The sequence below is a fragment of the Argentina anserina genome, chromosome 2 (genome assembly GCF_933775445.1).
Source record: "Argentina anserina chromosome 2, drPotAnse1.1, whole genome shotgun sequence".
Classification (NCBI taxonomy): Eukaryota; Viridiplantae; Streptophyta; class Magnoliopsida; order Rosales; family Rosaceae; genus Argentina; species Argentina anserina.
In genome coordinates, this window is record NC_065873.1 from 14556456 (window position 1) to 14577099 (window position 20644).

At 36.2% G+C, this 20644-nt stretch overlaps 2 protein-coding genes across 6 annotated transcripts; both read right to left on the bottom strand.

Annotated features, from left to right (window-relative positions):
• Window positions 1-11910: 11910 nt before the first annotated feature.
• Window positions 11911-15657, bottom strand: LOC126783409 (pentatricopeptide repeat-containing protein At1g43980, mitochondrial-like). 3 transcript variants are annotated; one of them, XM_050508873.1, is made up of 5 exons: window positions 14771-15657; window positions 13398-14676; window positions 13079-13124; window positions 12817-12903; window positions 11911-12370 (listed from the first exon to the last, which is right to left on the bottom strand). In XM_050508873.1, the coding sequence occupies exons 1-2, from the start codon at window positions 15567-15569 to the stop codon at window positions 14642-14644; spliced, it is 834 nt and encodes a 277-aa protein (XP_050364830.1). In that variant the 5' UTR covers window positions 15570-15657; the 3' UTR covers window positions 11911-12370; window positions 12817-12903; window positions 13079-13124; window positions 13398-14641. The 3 variants fall into 3 exon arrangements, with proteins under 3 accessions (XP_050364830.1, XP_050364828.1, XP_050364829.1); XM_050508871.1 differs by lacking the exon at window positions 14771-15657 and having other exon boundaries at window positions 13398-14631; XM_050508872.1 differs by lacking the exons at window positions 13079-13124; window positions 14771-15657 and having other exon boundaries at window positions 13398-14631.
• A 715-nt stretch (window positions 15658-16372) lies between these two features.
• Window positions 16373-19038, bottom strand: LOC126782899 (DEAD-box ATP-dependent RNA helicase 47B). Of its 3 annotated transcripts, none has more exons than XM_050508250.1 (3): window positions 18873-19038; window positions 16739-18457; window positions 16373-16545 (listed from the first exon to the last, which is right to left on the bottom strand). In XM_050508250.1, the coding sequence occupies exons 2-3, from the start codon at window positions 18376-18378 to the stop codon at window positions 16530-16532; spliced, it is 1656 nt and encodes a 551-aa protein (XP_050364207.1). In that variant the 5' UTR covers window positions 18379-18457; window positions 18873-19038; the 3' UTR covers window positions 16373-16529. The 3 variants fall into 3 exon arrangements, with proteins under 3 accessions (XP_050364207.1, XP_050364208.1, XP_050364209.1); XM_050508251.1 differs by having other exon boundaries at window positions 18855-19038; XM_050508252.1 differs by having other exon boundaries at window positions 18795-19038.
• Between the last annotated feature and the right edge of the window lie 1606 nt (window positions 19039-20644).

The following is a 20644-nucleotide window of genomic DNA, read 5'->3' on the forward strand; positions in this document are numbered from 1 at the left end:
TTAGGGAACCAGTAAAAATTTCGTCCATTTTGGACATGGTTTGACTGTTCGTACCAACGGTCAACAAAAAAAGAGGCGTTTTGACATATTTAAATCTCATTGACCGGGGCTTTGCCAAATAGATTTCTTTAGTTCGACCGCGCACGATAGGTAACAAAAATTAGGTGATTTTAAATATGTAAACAAATTTCAACATTCGCATCTTGGTAATTGGTCCCCCCCTTAGGGCATATTAGTGTTGTTTTTGGTTTACCGGAAATTTCGACGGTTAAACGAGGTCCGAATTGCATGAAATTTTAAAAATGATCATTAAATATATATATTGATCACATCGGATGGTGTCGATCGGTTCCGAGAAGTTTCCTTCATATAGTCGCTTCATAATGTGATAGTTTTATTATAAACCTAATATAAGGTTATAATACATTAGTGGACACTTAGGCGATCCACAACTCAAATTCAAAATATGGTCGATCGATACCAGTAGATGTGATCGGTATATATATTTAGGGAACCCGTAAAAATTTCGTCCGTTTTGGACATGGTTTGACCGTTCGTACGAACGGTCAACTAAAAAAAAGGCGTTTTGACATATTTAAACCTCATTGACTGGGGCTTTGCCAACTAGATTTCTTCAGTTCGACCACGCACGATAGGCAACAAAAATTAGGTGATTTCAAATATGTAAACAAATTTCCACATTCGCATCTTGGTAATTGGTCCCCCCTTAGGGCATATTAGTGTTGTTTTTGGTTTACCGGAAATTCCGACGGTTAAACGAGGTCCGAATTGCATGAAATTTTAAAATGATCATTAAATATATATATTGATCACATCGGATGGTGTCGATCAATTCCGAGAAGTTTCCTTCATATAGTCGCTTCATAATGTGATAGTTTTATTATAAACATAATATAAGGTTATAATACATTAGTAGATACTTCGGCGATCGACAACTCAAATTCAAAATATGGTCGATCGACACCAGTAGATGTGATCGGTATATATATTTAGGGAACCAGTAAAAATTTCGTCCGTTTTGGACATGGTTTGACCGTTCGTACCAACGGTCAACTAAAAAAGAGGCGTTTTGACATATTTAAATCTTATTGACCGGGGCTTTGCCAAATTGATTTTTTCAGTTCGACCGCGCACGATAGATAACAAAAATTAGGTGATTTCAAATATGTAAACAAATTTCCACATTCGCATTTTGGTAATTGGTCCCCCCTTAGGGCATATTAGTGTTGTTTTTGGTTTACCGAAAATTCTGACGGTTAAACGAGGTCCGAATTGCATGAAATTTTAAAATGATCATTAAATATATATATTGATCACATCGGATGGTGTCGATCGATTCCGAGAAGTTTCCTTCATATAGTCGCTTCAGAATGTGATAGTTTTATTATAAACTTAATATAAAGGGTATGATACATTAGTTGACGCTTCGGCGATCAATAACTCTAGTTCAAAATATGGTCGATCGACACCAGTAGATGTGATCGGTATATATATTTAGGGAACCCGTAAAAATTTCGTCCGTTTTGGATATTGTTTGACCGTCCGTACCTACGTTTAACAAAGAAAAAGGCGTTTTGACATATTAAAATCCTCTTTGACCGAGGCTTTGCCAAATTGGTTTCCTTGGTGCGACCACACACAATCGGTGACAAAAATTAGGTGATTTCAGATATGCAAACGACTTTTGGTGTTCGCATTTTGGTAATGGGTCTTCCCTTATGACATATTAGTATTGTTTTCGGTTTACCGGAAATTCCGACGGTCAAATGAGTTCTGAATTGGATGAAATTTTTACAGGGTCACTAAATATATATACTGATCATATCTACTGGTGTCGATCGATCCCAAGAAGTTTCCTTAATATAGTTGCTTCATAATGCAATAGTTTTATTCTAAACCTAATAAAATATGTATGTATAATATTTTATTATTTGGCGGGCTTTTACGGGCCGGGATTTGCGGGCTTTTGGCGGGCCGGGCCGGGTTTCACACCTCTAATTTAAGCCCGGCCCTCTACCCACGGAAGCGGGCTTTGGCGGGCTTTCTCGCGGGTCGGGCCGGGTAAAAGCCCGTCGGACTTGCGGGCCTCCGCGGGCTTTTCGGGTCCGCGGGCTAAATGATGAGGCCTATTCATGCGTATGGCTTGAAATTCGCCACACGTGCGAGGGTATGTTGAGAATATACATCCTACATTGAGAATTAGAACATAACCTGTAGATCTATAAGAGTTTGTGTCACTCTATCGATTGCTAATTAATTTTAGATTTAAACTTCATATCATTTTATCAAGTTGTCCTCCGACTTCTCTTGATTGATCTAATACGGTTGTAAGTACGCGCGCAAGGTGTTTTATAAACTGTTTATTAATCTCGTATTTTATAGGATTGAAAAAAGCGCCATCAAGGCAGCAATAGCTTTTACCAAATTATACTTCTCTATAGACAAGTATGGCCGAAGAAAAGTAAGGCGCGTGGTGGTCATGATGAAGTGGTATCATTGTCTTCGTTGGTAGATGCATATATAATTGCTTACACAGTCACTCTGATCAAATGCTGGTTGTCCATGACTCCATGTTGTCTTCATGAATCATAACTTCAAATCCTCTGCCACTCGCCCACTCCTAAGAGAAATCGCAATATATATATATACACACACACAAATATACACATTCATGTCTCACTGCCATGGGTATTACGCAATTGTAGCAAAGACATTAACATTTGGCTAAGCTCATCAGATAACTGGAATAAAAACCTGATAGAGCCAAGCCATAAGCCATTCATATATATAAACATAAAAAGAAAAAACATGAAACTCAGATATATATATATATATATATATATATAATTACTTACAGTTACAGACGCACAAACACCCCCACCCCTCCCGGTACTCTGTCACCCGGCCCCTAGTGGCTAAGCAACCACCAGCTTTGCCCCCCGCCACCGTCAATGCATGTAATATCAAGGTTTACCAAAATCAGTGGTGCTATACAGCCATGCACTCCCGAGGTGCTTTAGCAAACGTCAGTACGTCATTACACTCAAACCTAACAAAAATCAAACATATACATGCTTTACACAGTTGATCTGTAGCTTCCATGAGACCCTAGCAAGTGGCCGGAAAGTCAAGGTCACGCATGGAGAAGATCGAGTCTAGTTTATATACGTGTATATATGCATGCAGACAGCAGACGTACGGACGTAGTCCAATTCCAAACCATAATATTCCGAGTTTATCAAGCTACAACATGCACATTCTGATCCCTATAGTCGAACCAACCATCAGAGCTTGCAACCTCTGACTAAAACGACTGGCCGGTGTCCTAGAAGGTGAGATATATGAGCATGCATGGGATCGAAGTATTAGGAGGGGTAATTAAATTCACACCCAATTTTGAAGATACATTTTAAATAAAACCTACTAAATTTACTTTTTAATAGACACCTAAAATGTACTGACTATGATACATTTTATGTTTTAACTTTGGTAATATTTACAAATTGCCACTATTTAATTATAACATTAACATTATAAAATGCTTAATTAATGCAATGCTTAATTGGTTTCTTATAATGTTAATTATTTTGCTGTTTTTAATTTAATTATTATGGCTAGAATCATGCATTGTTTCTATAAATTTATAACAAAAAATTTAGATAAGTGAAAGAGAATTCATTATCTATACATAAAATGTAATCATAAATATGATAATATATATATATATATATATATATATATCCTTTAGTTGTGTAAATAAAAATTTTGATTATTAGAGTACTTATCAAGTAACTTGAGTTTCACATAGTTACCTATATATTAGACTCTTATTTTTGTTGTACCAATTAGGTTTTATTTTAAATTATACCTATGATTGTTGTAAAAATATATATTGTTGTTATAGAAGAATGTAATACGCATCAAGTAAAGAGAAACATTATCTTTATTCATTGATAATAAGGCTTTATATATAGGCATTACATTGAATATCCCATAGATTCAGGGATTATATATCTTTCCTTACCTAGATTAACATATACTAATTAGGACAAGATACACATGAAGATTACGGAGAGTAATTCTCCTACAACACTCTCCCTTGTATCAGGATTCTAATGTGTCTTGGTGCAATATTGTTGCCTCGGTAAAAACCTTGTCAAGTAAAACAAAAACCTTTTGGGTAAAATAAAAGCTTAGTTGAAAGGAAAAAGAGTACAACGCACCAACTACAATTGAAGATAACATATGGTATAGACTCCCCCCGAAGTCTTTAAAACAACTTCCTCTTATCGGTAACTCAATCTCGGAGTTTAGATAAATAGCATATACAAATGCTCTTCACATTCTTCAAAAGTAGCAATGGGTCAATGATTTGAATATCAAATCTCGCCAAACATGTACACTTATACGTACATGGATCAAAAGAAAGAGAATTGCATAACAACTCAAAACAAGAGTTTGCAATGAAAAACAGATTCACGCGTGATATGACCTTCACACACTTAAACAATCATAACTTCTTCGAAACATAGGTATGGATGAACCGTAAACATTTCTGGAAAGTACACATCCGTAGATTTCCAGTGATATATGGTTCACAACCTAGTTCGTTCTGAGCTGATCACAAAGCGTTGTCGAAGTTGATTCAGCTGTAGGTTCTGGACAGATCCATCATATTTTACTAAAACAGCTATAACTTAGTCAATATATTAGATATTGTCAAATGCTTGGTGTTTCTAGAAAGTAGTCACATAGAACGTTCCAATGGTACTAAATTCACCATTTTCCAACAAGTGAGCTGCCCTAAAGGTCCGTGGAAGTTGATTTACGAATCTGGTCAGATTTTGATATCGCTTCATTAAAGTGTCTTTTGTGTTGTGATATAGGATTTGATACCATAACGTGTTGTGATCAAGCATTGACATATGTGTGGGCGCACTCAGCCATCATTTTGGCCTCATGAGTTTAAACCAAATGAGATGTCGAGTCAAATATATTACAATAAGTACATGCATACACATATCATACTTAAATGTGGCGAGTTTCATCTTTTAAGACTTATCATCGCACGGCGGAAACACGTCTTTTATGACTTTGACTAATTCATGAAATACTTGTAGACATTGGTTTAAAGTCCTTGTTGCCCTTAGCTAACTAATGAACAACATCTTCAACGGTCATCACTTTTAAGACCTAGTATTCTCAAGATTTTTTCATTCTAAGTATAGTTACATGCAATATTGCATATCCCCAAACAGTTATGAGTAAATTACTTATGCGTAACGAGGGCCCTAGCTATAAGCTTTTACTACTTAATTGTTGCTCATGCTCATCCATTTATGCAGAATGAACATGGGGTTACGGGGATGTCCAATCCTGGCTATGCAATAAAAAGTCTTCGAAATGAATTCTCCTGCATTATCAGGGTGGTGAGCCCTGGGTTTTGAGCAATGAGCTTCAAAAAGCAGCATTTGGCTCTTAGTTCATCAAGAGTCCATCACACTTCATTTTAATATCCCTACCTTTATCAAGTTATCACACTCCATGGTCTAGAGACACTTGCATTAGTTTAAAACCAATCAATGCAGGATCTTTATCTACATCTCTTAACTTAGTCCTAACAGAGATAATATGTGACCACAAGCTGCAAATTCAGTTATTTTGGAAACCACCTAACTGACAAGAAATTATTGATAGAGCGTTAATTAAAACGTCTATAATAAACCATGTAAAACATCATCCTTAGTATAGAATAAGCAGAGATCGTTCAGTTCGGAGAATTGAAGGGAACTCTAAACTTTTAGTATTAACAAATAATGGGGGGTTTGAGATTGATTATTAACTACTAAAATAAAACCAAAATTACTATTTACATGATCGACTTCTCTTTAACAAACTTAAACCAAATTTACCATTACACCACATAATTACAAGTTCGAACCTATCATGCATTCTAATTTGACCAATTACATACTCTTTAGACACCAATACAATTAGAGCCTTAGAGAACATCTAATCATGCAAGATTTCTATTGACGTTTAGGTTGACTTAGGGTCTCACCTAAATTGCATGCAATCAAGTTTAAGAACACTTAGGGTAAATCAAATAAAATTACATTTAAGCACCAAATCTTTGTTGGAGACATGTTTCATGTATGACGTCACCCACCATGGTTTCACATTCAAATTTTCAGAATTTTTACCACTTTTAATTAACACAAACCGAACCTACTTAGGGTATGATTCGATTAGTGTCAATATGGTTGATGAATCTAGCACTCAAACACAATCTTAGGGACTGCATCTAAGCACTAAATTCATATGCACATATCTGAAAATTATCTAAAAGTATGAGAAAGATGATTAAAACACAACAATAAAAATACAAACTTCAATAATTATAAGAACATAGATTCGGCATAGTCTCAAAAACATATCAAATACAATCTGAAAATTCTAAAACTAATACAAAACCAATATTTCCACATAAACAACAACTTACAATCTTCATAGACAAAGAATTGTAGATTAACACAAATAGACGAAGCCATGGAGATGAGTTGCGAGAATCACACGTTGTAGGAACCTTAGAAGTACGGCTGCAATAAGTGAAACTCGGTGGAGATGATGATGGTTTTGGGGTGGATGGCTTGGCTAATTTGTGAGAGAAGTTTATGGTGGTATTTTGGTAGAGTTTTGACTCTTGAATGCTAATGAGAAGTGATGATTTTTCTTTGTGAATGATGTGTTATTTACAGAAGAGTTTTGGCTCTTTGAATATTATATCTTGGACTTTTTCTCCTCAATTTCTTTCACTTATTTTTGTCATTGGTGGGTGCAATCTCCTTTGATAAATTCTTTCTTTTTCTCCTTCGTAGGTGTCTCCTTCTTTCTCTTTTGCATTATCTATTTTTATTATCTTCCTTTTTATTTATCTCTTTTTATTTCACTTATTTTTATCATTGGTGGGTACAATCTCCTTTGATAAATTCCTTCTTTTTCTCCTTTGTAGGTTCTCATTCTTTCTTTATTTTACTCATTTACTTGACTTTTTCTCTATTTTTTTCACTTCATTTTACAATCTGAAAATAATAAAAGACAAGATAATTCATATAAAAAGAACAAGTAAGTTACTAGAATAGGAGAGTAAGATTAGGAAAGTTACGGAATAAAATTTTAAGTTCAAGTAAGATTTTTCCAAATGGTACGTTTTCTAGTCTAAAAAAAAGGATTCCTAATGCAAGAAGGACTCTCAAGATATTGCCAATGCGACCAAAATGTAGAAAGATGAAGACTCATAATCCAACTAGGTTTCCTAGTCCTACAAGGATTCCTACTCAAACTAGAACTCTAAACCAATTCTGCATTTTCAGCAGAAGGAAATTTTTTCTTCATCTTCCGTCGAAATTTTTCATAGTAGAAGGAATTTTACGTCTTCTTCTGTCGAATTATTTTTATGACAGAAGGAAATTTTTCAGAAATTGGGGTTCTAGACCTAGGAACTTGGGGTTAGAACTACATGATGATAACGTGTTATAGAAGGATGTAATGTGCATCAAATATGGAGAAACATCATCTTTTTTCATTGATAATGAGACCTTATAGATAGGCATTACATTGAATATCCTGTAGATTCAGGGATTGTATATCCTTCCTTATCTAGACTAACCAATAGTAATTAGAACAAGATACACATGAAGATTACGAAGAGTAATTCTTCTACAACAACTGTTGTAATCCTTTTCTTTAATTGAACATTAAGTTACTCAAGCCTCGAGTACTTGGTTATAGGTAAATTATGTAATTTTGAAAATAAAAAGTTCTCTCGATTAGGTTTAGACATGAATTAATAACATACCTACCATATAGAGAATAAAATTGCCAAAGAACAAAACTGTGTACCTTGTAGTACGTAGAGACATCAATGTCACAACTCTTTTCCTAATTCTTCATCTGCTTCAATCTCATTCTTTTGTTTCAAAATATTTCTTTAATTAGCTCATAGAGACGCATGTAAAAAGTACTATGGATCGAAGGCAAGAAGATGAGCATAACATACTTTTTGAAGATTCTAATCAAAGTCTCTTTTCATCTTTTGAAATAAATTAAACTTTTGCTCGGAGATATCTTGCTAGCTATCAATCTATTACAAATGGAATACTTCTATTATATACAATAAAGTGAGTAATGAAAATATAAAATAAGTAAGAAATTAAGAATGTAATATTAATGATATATAAAATTCAATTCAATTAAATTTTAACTTACTGTTTGAAATTTAAATTGATGCTAATTTTGATAAACATACCATATATAGCTTTATCCAATCTGAATGGAAAATTAGTGACATGAAAAATAGAAAACACTATTGATAATATACATACGCTAAATATGGTAAGTTTTTTTATGTGGAGTGAATGTAAAATGAAAAAAATAACAAACTACTAATAAGTACTAGACAACATTTTGGTTTACAAAAAAACTCACTTCCTAATTTAATGGAGCAAATAAGGACCAAAAGTTACAAATAAGGACCACATAATAACAAGCTGACACATATCATATGATATTTTATTTTTTTGCCTCTCTTTTGTCGATTAAGAAATTACTTGCTACTGTCGATTAAGAAACTACTTGCTACTGTCGACTAAGAAACTACTTACTACTGCCGACTAAGAAGTTACCTACTACTGTTGATTGAGAAACTACCTGCTACTATTGACTGAGAAACTACCTACTACTATCGACTGAGAAACTAGCTGATATTGTCGATTATGAAACTAACAACTATTATCTAATTAAGTAACCTGCTATTGTCGAGTATGAAATTAGCTGCTACTGCTGACTTGAAATGTGCTATTGTCGGCTATGAATCTAACTGCTACTGTCGACTACAAAACTAACTGTTAATGTGGTTTTTTATGAGAATAATTCGAAATTTCAAAGTTTCTAAAAAATATACATATGGTACTTAAATGAAAGATGATGACGTAAGGAATAACTTTATATATTGGCTCAACTCTAAATTGCCGGTGGTTTGGCCGGAAAATTTAAAATTACCGAAAAAAACTAAAAAAATGAGGAGAGATAAACTTATTAAATCTGGGAATGACAGCTTCGTAATTTTCGCGAAAATAATGGTAGATTTGACATTTCAGCGTTAATCAGGTTTTAATTCACTTATCTTTGGGCTTGAGCTTATGTCCTAATTTGTATAAGAAATATGAAAAATGAGTTTTTAGTTATAATTCAAATGTTACCTAGTACTACTAAGTAATTTTCTATAAAATAAATGGGGATGAACTTATTTTAGAAGAGACTTAACATTATTGGATTTATATCTAATTTTCTCATAAATAATCAACCGTTCAAACCCTAGATGATGGACAAAGTTCATCATAAACGCAGTCAATATAAGCATAAACGCCCTCGATTCATTCGTCTTGTTTGGCCGAGAAGAAAACCTTCATTTTATTGATGATGTGCGATTGTAAAGCTTCTGATAGTTCTCAAAAGAATGCAAGCAGTGCATGATCATGTAGCAAGCATATATAGTATAACTTCGTCAAGCGTACGTCATTGCTGATAGAGATGACAGAATTCTGAGAAAGGGAGCACCCTGAAGCTTTTTAACAATGAAAGCTTCAAAGACGGCATTGCTAAAACATAATGAAAGCTGGTATAAAACTCTCTATGACGCCATTAGAAATGACTGTTATATTGACTTATGAAGCTAGTTCACAGAGTTATAATGAAGACAGTAGTTAACACCTAAGTACCAATATTTCATTTCTGACTAATACAGAATTCAATTTGAAAACCATTGTTGAGAGTACGTAGTACGTACTTGGGAAAGAGTAAAGGAAACAGGAATTGCCAATTAAATATTTTGGGTTTAATCAGATTAGTGGAGGCCGAAAGTGGAATTCTATAGCATTTTATGTGTTGGAGATTTGGAGTAGGCCTACCTCATCTTTCGAATAAACTTTGGAAGATCGCGATCGATATATACACTGTTGGTATAAATATGTTAGCAATCCTTTATGTAACAAAACAGAACATGCTTTATATATCAAGCTCAATCAAGTGAAGTCTGAAGTTCAAGTTCAAAGAACCAACATTCTCTTGATACTCAGGTGAAATCATTCATGTGCATTTCATGTTTTTCACTAAGGATGAAGTTTTGTTCTGCCATCCTAATTTACTAGGTTTTGTTGAGTTTATGTTTTCTTGTCTCTGCTGACATATTAAGTTGAAAGTTTTGAATTCCCTGATTTGAATTCAAACATTTTGTAGCAAAACTTTTGCTGGACTTAGTTCAGCTGAGTTAGTTCACTTTTAACAATTCAAATGTCCAAGAGTCACTTTGTAATCTTTCCTTGTAATCTGTTGGACAAAAGAGTGTCTTTAGCTTCTTGAGAAGCTTTGTGTGCTGATCAGTATATGGTCAAATCTATTGAGTTGTGTTACTTATGAAACCTATAAATTCAAAAGTCAAAAGAGAGTATATCCAAATTCGTTGGTTTCAGCCCCCCCCCAAGTATAGAGAGAGGTCAGGGTTTGAGATTAGATCACAATCCTTGAAATTAAATGACTTTGGATGGCCGGATCTGCTTTTGGTTTTTCCTAACATACTCCACACCCATATTAGCTTCCTTTTATGGCTAGGAGACCTCCCATAATCGTGCACAACCTGTTTAGAAGTGAACTGGGTTGTAGTTACACAAACCGGTCCATATCAACTTTCTCGGCCAGTCTGACCTTTGGTCACTAAATTAAGCATAACTTCTTCTAGAAAAACGATTTTGCTACGATTCCAACTGTTCTGGAAACTAGAATTATAGGGCTTTCCATCGATATCTTATTCATAATTTCCTCCATGTAATTTGCCCGCTATGATCCGTTGAAGTTGACCTCTCTGAAAAGGCACAATCCTGATTTCGGGTTTTATTACTCATTTTGGACTTTTAAACACATCTTCCTCTTATTTTGCTCCAATGAACCTAAAAATAGTAAACTAAGTTAAAATGGGCATTATTAAAAAAATAACTAAACTAAATGGGAAAGAAAACACATTATATACGTTGCATTATATGCTCCTATCAAGATTGACCAATATTGTGTGTTTACAAAATTGATGGAACATATAACAATTCATTTGCACATCGCAGAATTTGTTTAAGGAAAATAGTGCGGTGCAGAGGGATGTCAAAGGATCACTATTTTAGTCTCTATCTCATTCCATTTTCATTGATGTTCCCGAATTAGAAGAGCATCAGAATGGTTTGATACTTTGATGCATGGATGATCCTCTATATTGCTGCTAGGGTTGTCCATGCTGGTCTTTTAATAGTCACTCTTAGTCATCACAAATAATTACAAACGATAAAAACAAAGAAACACCCAACCTGTGCAAATCTTGTTTGTGATTGTTAAAATATGCGTATTCTTCAACAATTCCCGGATATCTAACTAAACCGTTTAGGTGTAACTAGAAGCCATAACGACTTGCTGAGAATCTGGTTTATAAGTATGAAAATGCATGAACTGATGAGGTGCCCAAATGCGCACAGGTTGATGCTCGTACCTAAACTAGTTGACTAGGTTGCTACTAGGTTTACTAGTTTGTTAATCTGATAAGCAATTAAGCATAAGCTACATCAAGGGAGTTGACTTCTCTACTATAACTTTGCCGCTAGAATTGGCTTGAATATGAAGCTGCTGATCGCCATTCTATCTCCCCCTCTCCTTAAATTTGCAGTTAATTAATCTATATTTATTTTCTTTAACATAGCAGTCAAAAGTTTTTAGATAACCCAGTTTCAATAAGATACGTAGTGGTTGACCCCCTCCCCATCTCTTTCTAAGCAGATAACTTCATTTACACACATCCACCTCATATTTGACACACCACCAAAGAACTCAAAGCCAGCATATTGATAAAAATTGGATAGGCAATATGGAATTGAAACTAGGTAACTGAAAGGACGCAGGAATGTTAAGTTTTAGAGATGAAAAACTAACATTGGTTGAAGAAGACGATGCAATGATTGAGAGGCTTGTTTAAAGAGAGAGGCTACAAAATGGGAATGCAAAATGAAATTGCGGGTGGTTCAGACACTAAAAATTGGGAATGCAAAATCAAAGTTTGTGATGGTGGTTGTACATGGGTAGAACAAAAACAGGAGAAGATGGTTTACACTTTGTATATGGTAATTTTGAAATAGACGCTAGAGGGGATTTGCTTCGTTACTTCTTGTTGAACTTTGGCTTTTGGAACTTATTACTTTTCAGCTGTTGGATTGTTGCAAATTGACGTAGCAGCCTCCCATGCAATTCCAAGTAGAACCTAGCACCCAAAATCGTGGTAGTCCATGATTAAGACACTTTTGATCACATTTAACACGAAAATACTAAAAGCATGCTAAACATAGCAGAAGTTTCAAGGCCCGATTGCAATGCATACTTCCAGTTCCCATATCATGCCAACATATAACATTACAGTAACTATATATTGATGAGTGTCGTACACAAGTCTTAATATTCAAGATTGTCAAATTCTGGGCTAAACAGATTTTCTCAGGCGACAGCTCCAGAAGATTGCAAAAAGCCCAAAACTATCTATCTCAAACAAAACAAGTAACTACAGAAAAACAATATGAACATAAAAAAAATCCAAGGGAACGTAACAGGTAATAATTTTAGGGAAACGAGAGAATGATCAGCTTTCTAGGCAACCAAACAGATCCATAGGAAAATAAAAGCATGAAAACCACACCAGCATGAAATCCATACCTCTCTGAGATGGTCAGATGGTGACTATTTCTACTTCACTCCAGTGGTTGAAGTCTCCCAAGCTATTACCTCTCTGTCAGAGGACACCTAAACCCATTCAAATTTAAAACATGGAGAGTACAAAAGGTAAGTTAGAAATGTAATATTCAGATGCAGATGAAGAAATCATTGAAATGTTAAACCTTTTCTTGCAGCTAAAAGGCATGACATAGAAAGATCTCAAAACACGGAAAATATAGAATATGCTTATGTGATTCCTGACCTGGGGATCAGATTTCAATAACATTCTGGTGGTGAGACATAGAACCCTTTAACATTGAAAGAAAGCTCAGTAAATGACAAGATCTCAAAGTAGGATATGAGAATCTTCTATTGAAACTTAAGGTCACGAGTTGCGCTATATTTGCATTACAGGACCTAAACAGAGAAACCAATAGAGATTGTATACAGAAGGCTTTGAAGACGAATGAGTCCATGAAAAGAGAAGCCATTTCAAACAGGAATTGCAGGAGGCTAAGATATAAGCAAATCTAAAGCAGAAAATGAAAAAAAAAATCAAAAAGGGAAGAATAAGAGCATACTTGATATAAAATCGTCCATTTGTAGCGAGTAACATTCCTTGTGATCCATTCGCTGGCATGCAGGTAGTTGGCCATAGGCCCATAGCTTGAAGTTGATCATTGGGAAGGCCAGAGCACTCACGGTGGACAAGGCATGTTCCTGAACAAGGAAGATACCTGATGTGGCACTTGTAATCTTATGTTCCCCTCTTAACTAGAAATCTGCAATGCCCTCATCCAAACTTAGCCTGACTGTATTTCTTTTCACCACTCCTCTTTGCATCACGTTGTTAGATTGTGAATGTGATTATCAGCTTCCATTTCCCAAAACAGTAATCTCAATATCATATAAATGTCTTTGCTTCTATGATGCTGTAAATGGTCTGCCTTGAAAGTATATACGTTTTTATGTATCTCAATCCAACTACATCCAAACACATTCTTCACGCCTTTAAGTTTCATCTCTTTTCTAACTCGAATCAAGCTTTCCCATCTTCCTCTCATTTCATATGCTCGAGCTAGCACCAGATAAGGTAGAGATGACTGAGGTTCTGATGTCATCATTAGTTCTGCAACTCCTTCAGTAATTTTAATGTCTGGCTGAAGCGCGGAAGCAAGAAGAATTGATTCCCATATAACAGAACTAGGTTCATACGGCATTGATTCTACTATATCTATTGCTGCTTTGAGTTTACCTGCATGAGTCAACAAGTCTACTATGCACGTATAATGCTCTTCCGCAGGTTTGATCCCATATTCCTTTTCCATGGATCTAAATATTGACATACCCTCGTCCACAAAGCTCCCAAAAGTGCAAGCTAATAAAACTCCAGCAAATGTTACATCATCCACCGGCAAACCTTCACTAACTAATTCGTGGAATGTGTTCATGGTCTCAAACAATTTACCATTGTGAACTAAACCCATAATCATGGTGTTATAAGATATCAAATCTTTCACCCCCATACTTGCAAAGATCTTCATGGCATGATCTATTAATCCAACTTTAGTGTAAAAATCAACAAGTGAACTAGCGACGATAGCATCTGACTCAAAGCCTAACTTAATAACCAAAGAATGGAATTGAAATCCCTGCTCAACTGGACGAAAAGTGGACATACAGCTTAGTACACAGCTAAGAGTAAATTCTGTTGGCCTCAAATTGTTTCTCAAGGTCCACACAAAAAGCAGCACAGCCTTCTCACCAGAACCATGCCGTGCATAGGTCGAAATCATGGAATTACAAACAGCCGAATCCCACCAGCTTAGCTCTTGAAAGAGCCGGACTGCATCCTCCAATCTGTTGCATTTGGAAAACATGTCAATAGCAGCACTTGATACAATGCTATTAGAAAAGAAGCCCACCTTGAAGCTAAAAGCAACAATTTGCTTACCCCTTCCCAAATCAAGCAAGTTACAACAAACATTGATCACAGTAGAAACCGTAAACTCATCAGGACAATGCTCAGTCCCTCTCATAAGAACAAACTGCTGAACTGCCAATTCCTCATACCCTGCTCTATGACAACTCCAAATCAAACTGTTCCATGTAACAGCATCCACCTCCTCCATACTCAAAAACACCCCGAACGCATAATCCACCAAACCACTCCTTCCATACATGCCGATCAACGAATTCCCAATTACCACATTCGACAAATCCACACCCTTTCTAATCATACCACCATGAACTTCCTTCCCATGCCAACCACACGACACAGCTGACATCACAATCGAAAATGTATACTCGCTCGGCCACACACCGGAGCTCTGCATTTTCGAAAACATCCCCATTGCATCACCAACCAGTCCACACGAAAGGTACCCCGAGATCATCGAGTTCCAGCCAACGACATCTCTCTCAGGCATTTCATCAAACACCTTCCGCGCGCTCTCAAGCTCTCCAAAACGGCACAAACCCTTCAAGAGAATATTGCGAGACACAATGTTCTTGTAATGGATCTCATCAAACATGACCAACGCGTCGCGGAGCGTGCCGAAGCGAGAGTAAGCATCGAGGAGGCGATTCCCCAGGAAGGTGTGGCGGTTGAGCCCCACCTTGGCCAGCCGGGCGTGGATAAGTTTGACGTGAATTGGAGATTTGAGGCAGAGACAGTGGTCTATAAGATGAGAGTAGTAGTAGGAGAGTGTGGTTCTGTGAAGCCCAGGGACTTGTTTGAGAAGCGATTGCATGCAAAATCGCAAGTGCTAAAATTGAAATCCAGAGGGGTTTGAGTATACTTGTGTGGAAATAAAGAGGTTGAGACGTGATACGGTACCGTTTTAAAATGGAGTCTCGTCTCTGTGTTCGTAATCAATTGCAATGAATAATCTATCAAGACTACGAAAGAATATAAAGCCGCCTACGAGTATGCCAACCATCGTAATGCGTGGTGAAGATAGAGACCAGGCAACACAATATTAGACTCTCAGTAAATCGTACGTTGTGATTGTTCTAGAACATCACCATGTTAAAAAGGAGTCAATCTTCTCGTGATTACTGATGATATATAGGCCTTAATGTCATTCTTGAAGAACATTTTTACTTAGTTGAACTAGCTTTCATCTTAACTATCCCTCTAAGTCACCTAGAGATGGATGATATGTTGGTCTGGCATTATGATAAAAATTGGGGAAGTTCCCTACCAAGAAAGCCTATACTTCGGCTCGCTGAAGGCACATATTCGGCAGAGGATCTAATTTGCTAGGGTTTAGGGCAGATAGTTTGCTACATTCAAGCTTCTGTTTTCTGACAATTCGGGATTAGGGCAGATAATTTGTAATATCAAGCATGCTATATCTCATCATCACTCTTCTTCCTTTGTTCACGTGTCGGGAGAGGCAAATGTAGTCGCTCATACTGTAGCTAGTCTAGCTCGTAATTCCGATTCGTCTTATCAGTGGTATTAGCTCTATTCCAACTCAGCTCTATATTTGTAACTGTAAAGTTTCGGGTTTTTCTTAAAAAAAAAAGAAAAAAAAAGCTTGAAATATGCTACTGTAGATGATTTAGGTGTAAGAGTAACTTATCCATCAAAATACAACCATCCGTGAACCTAAATTTCTAACCACGGATGGACGAATAAATAAGTAACGAAATGCGTGCAAGTCTGGGGAATGCAATTTGAAAGTCACCAGCTCAAGTGATAGCTCTCACGCCCTGGCAGCCCTGCAGAGTGAAAGGAAAAAGATCATTCAAATAGGCAGCAATCGAACCTTCTCCCCCTCCATGTCAATATCTTTCGTTTATAACATCCATTTTAATATTGCTTTTGAATTTTGATTCCAAATTTTTATCGAATTCATATTAACTAACCCAAAAGTTGCAATAATGCATGCCTCAAGTGGTCAAGTAACATCACCTCAGAGCAGGCAGAGCATTTTCTTCTTCAGTGATAACAAGCTTGCCTTCAGTAAACTCACAAGCTAAAATTGGAATACCAAGCTGCTTCTGCAGTTTCCTCACAACAAACACTTCTGATTCTTCACACATGGTTACCACAGTGCCCTTCCTGCCAAGACGACCAGTCCGACCAGCTCGATGTGCATAATGAATTGTGTCGGTGGGCAAGTCAAGATTGACAACAAGGTCACATTCTGCCACATCTAATCCCCTTGCTGAAAGTTCATTTGTCACCAGAATTCTCACCTCCCCCTTCTTGAACTTTTTCATAGTTGTTGCCCTACCAAGTTTACCAAGATCTCCATGTAACTCTGACGCGGTCATTCCGCGGGCCTCCAGCTTGAAAACAGTATCTTTTAGCTGCCTAGTGTGGTTCATGAAGGCTATGACAGATTTTGCATCCAGAGCATGAACACACCTTCTCAATGCATCAACCTTGTGTTGCAACTTTGTTACACAGTAGTAGTGTTTCAGAGATGGAGGTAGGCTCTCTATTGCTGAATGACTTTGCAAATTTGAGGTTGAGTTTGTACTGGTCGAATTTCCTGACAATGTAGTGGGTCCAGAGGGCAGGATGGAATCAAGGGGAATGACATTTTTGGCTTGGACAAGAAGTGGATTGCGCCCCCAGCTACTGGCTGCCCTTATGACTGAAAATGGTACTGTTGCTGAAACCAATATAGTCTGACGCTCAGCTCGCTTCGCAACTGAACCTTTTGGTCCATGTGAGTCTGCACTGGCCTTCCTCCCTACGTGTTCCAATATCCTGTGCATGTCCTCCCGAAAATTAAAAGATAGCAGTTGATCAACCTCATCTAAGACCAGGAAACGACAGCCGTGGGTGTGAAGCTTCCCTGCCGCACTAATCTCTGCAATCCTTCCTGGCGTCCCAACAACAATGGCAGGCTTATTCTTCTTAAGTGCTTCTTCTTGTCTTGATCGATTTGCACCCCCTACAAGCTGCTGAACCATTTTCTTGTTCGCAGGTCCTAATATCTTTTCAAACTCCCTCACAATCTGCATGCCCAACTCCCTGGAAGGAGCCACGATTACTGCTTCAATATCTGTCCTCTTCCCATTTTCACCATCAGATAGTGTCTCCTTCAGGGGGCCTACTTCAGATAAAATAGGAAGAAGATAAGCTAGTGTTTTTCCTGAACCCGTGTAAGACTGAATCACAACATCATGATCTTTGAGAATCGTTGGAATTGCAGTGGACTGAACATCAGTTGGAGTCCTGAAGCCTTGACTCTCTAACCTCTCAATCAACAAAGGAGGTAGCCCAAGCTCAGAAAATGATTTCGCATTAAAAAGACTCGAATCTACTTCAAGAGAGCTACGTGCCCCTGCTGCCTTGATCACATTGCTTCTAACTACCTTAGCCTTACTTTTGGGAACCCCTTTAAAAGAACTCAACCGCGTAACTTCACTGGTGTCCTTCTTATCTACTGATTCAATATCACTATTAAAGCCAAGGCTTCCTAGACTCAGGCTACATACACTTCTGCTGAACCAAGTATTCCTAGATACATTTGAGAACTTATGGAAAGATAAAGACTCTCCGAAAATTAGCAACCTTGATGAGATTAATGCTGGCATTTTATTAGGTTCTGACTCCCAATAAATAATTACCAATTACTTAACCATATGATGGAACTTAGAAACTTTATACTGAACCCTGCACATCAACGTTAGACAAAGAAAGAAGAATTACATTATAGGGGTCGAAACCAAATGGGTAACTCTATCTTATACAAATACAAGAACCCAATTACTTAAAATGCAAAATCACATAAATTACTTCACAACATTATTCAATTTCATTCCATCAGTTGATTGAGGCATTTTATCAAACACAATTAGACATATGAGCAGCAAGCTAGCATTTTAATTCTTCTACTTTCCCCCACAAATTTGACTGGTATCAATCAACATCATTATAATCTATTCAAGAAACACTAGTTTGCCAATTGCTCTCAAAAACCCATCACAGGATTAGTAAGTAAAGGCTTAACCTTGACAGAAGAGATCAAATGGCAGCAAAAGGGTACAGTAAAAGAGAGAGAAGGGAGTGCCTGAGAGTGGATACTAACGTTGGGGATAGTGCGGCTTTAAGTTTGAGTAGGAGGGGAAGAGATTTGAAACCTCAAGTTGAATTAGTAGTTATTCAATCTGATGAGAGACGCTAAATTGGAGAGCTTCTTGCCGTCTCTCTATGGATTATATCCATTCTCCGTGTATCCGTGTATTTGCTATTTGCTCCCCATCTTTTACCTTTCTCCATGTAACGCCCTACGCCCCTACCTCTTCTTGCTTTCACTAACTTATTATCTTGTGTCCCAAAAACAAAACAAAATAAACTGAGCTATTTTAGTAGAAATTTTAAATACATTTCACTAATATCTTAATAGTTAATACATATCTCTACTTAATACACTACCGACTAAATTATTTTTTTACTAAATACACATTTCAAAGTACCCAAAATGTCCTTATTCTAAAAATCGTTAATTATCATATTATGTTATAGGGAAAATGGAATGGTGTATTATAAGTGTCCGTATGTAATACCTTAAATATACAGACGTACATATCACGACCTAGGTATTCTAGTGAATTATGTCAAAGCCCAAATATGTCAAAATCTCGAAGGTCAATTTCTTTTGACGTTGTTGGATTCAATTAGCGGTTACATATAACAGCTAGGTAGACATAAAAACTTCTCTATTACTCAGTTACATCTACAGTCATCAGAGATAATGCAAATGAAGTCAATTATAATCTCACTTATTTTTTCAAATGAAAAAGTCGTTGACATAAAAATGTAGAACGATTCGATTGTCTCTTGTTGGCTCTTGTTACATAAAGTATCAATGGACATAGTTAAGACATAAAAATGAAATATAAACCCAAATATTGATAGAATCGTAAAACGATATTTTCATCCCATAAAGTATGTACATTGTGAATCTCGAAGGATTAGAAATGATCGATCCTTATTAATATTTTTAGTTATATCCACAATTATACTATTCTTCAACTATTACTGTGGAGATCGCATGATCCATTTCTTTGCATTCTGTTATATAGGTCATACTAATATTTTGTGAAGTTGTTTTACTTTATGCGGTACTTCTCAAAATCAAACTATTGAAAATCGAACCACGTATATTAATATTCAAATGTTCTCAATTCATTGAGAAAAATTCATAACCTTGGTTATATGTCAACGATTGCAGCAAGGTCTTGCCCAATCCAAAAATACTTCAATACCGAAGTCTAATGAAATTTTAGGCACATATAATATCCATTATAATTATATATTTTCTAAGAGAGGTTTCATTGCTCATGTCATATCTCATATGCATGTTTCAAAAGGTACATTGTTATCAAATGCCATTGATTTATATGAACCTACATGTTCATAATATTTGCTCATTGCTTTATGATTATTACTTCTTTATTATCCATAGTTCATTCTGAGAGAATTTCTTTGTCCTGGGAGACATTTTTTTGTCATTTAAGATTTGAAGTATGCTTCAAAGTTACGTGTAGGAAAACATGTTTGCATAATTCGATCATGGTTGAGCCTTGGTTGGCTTGTAAGGGAGGTTGGTACTCAAATTCTTTAGAGCTCAATATATGTTGTGCTGGTTTAACCAACTGTAGATAGAGTACGAGACTTATTAGTTTCGTAGTCGAAAATTCTAAATAGACTTACACGAAAATTAAACATACCAAGATATATTATGACCACTTTGGAGCTTTATGAAGTTGCTTTATCACAGTAAAGATATATAATTTAATTAATTTCCAAGAAATACAAATCGGATTGCAAGACCAAGAATTGAAATGGTCGTATTTT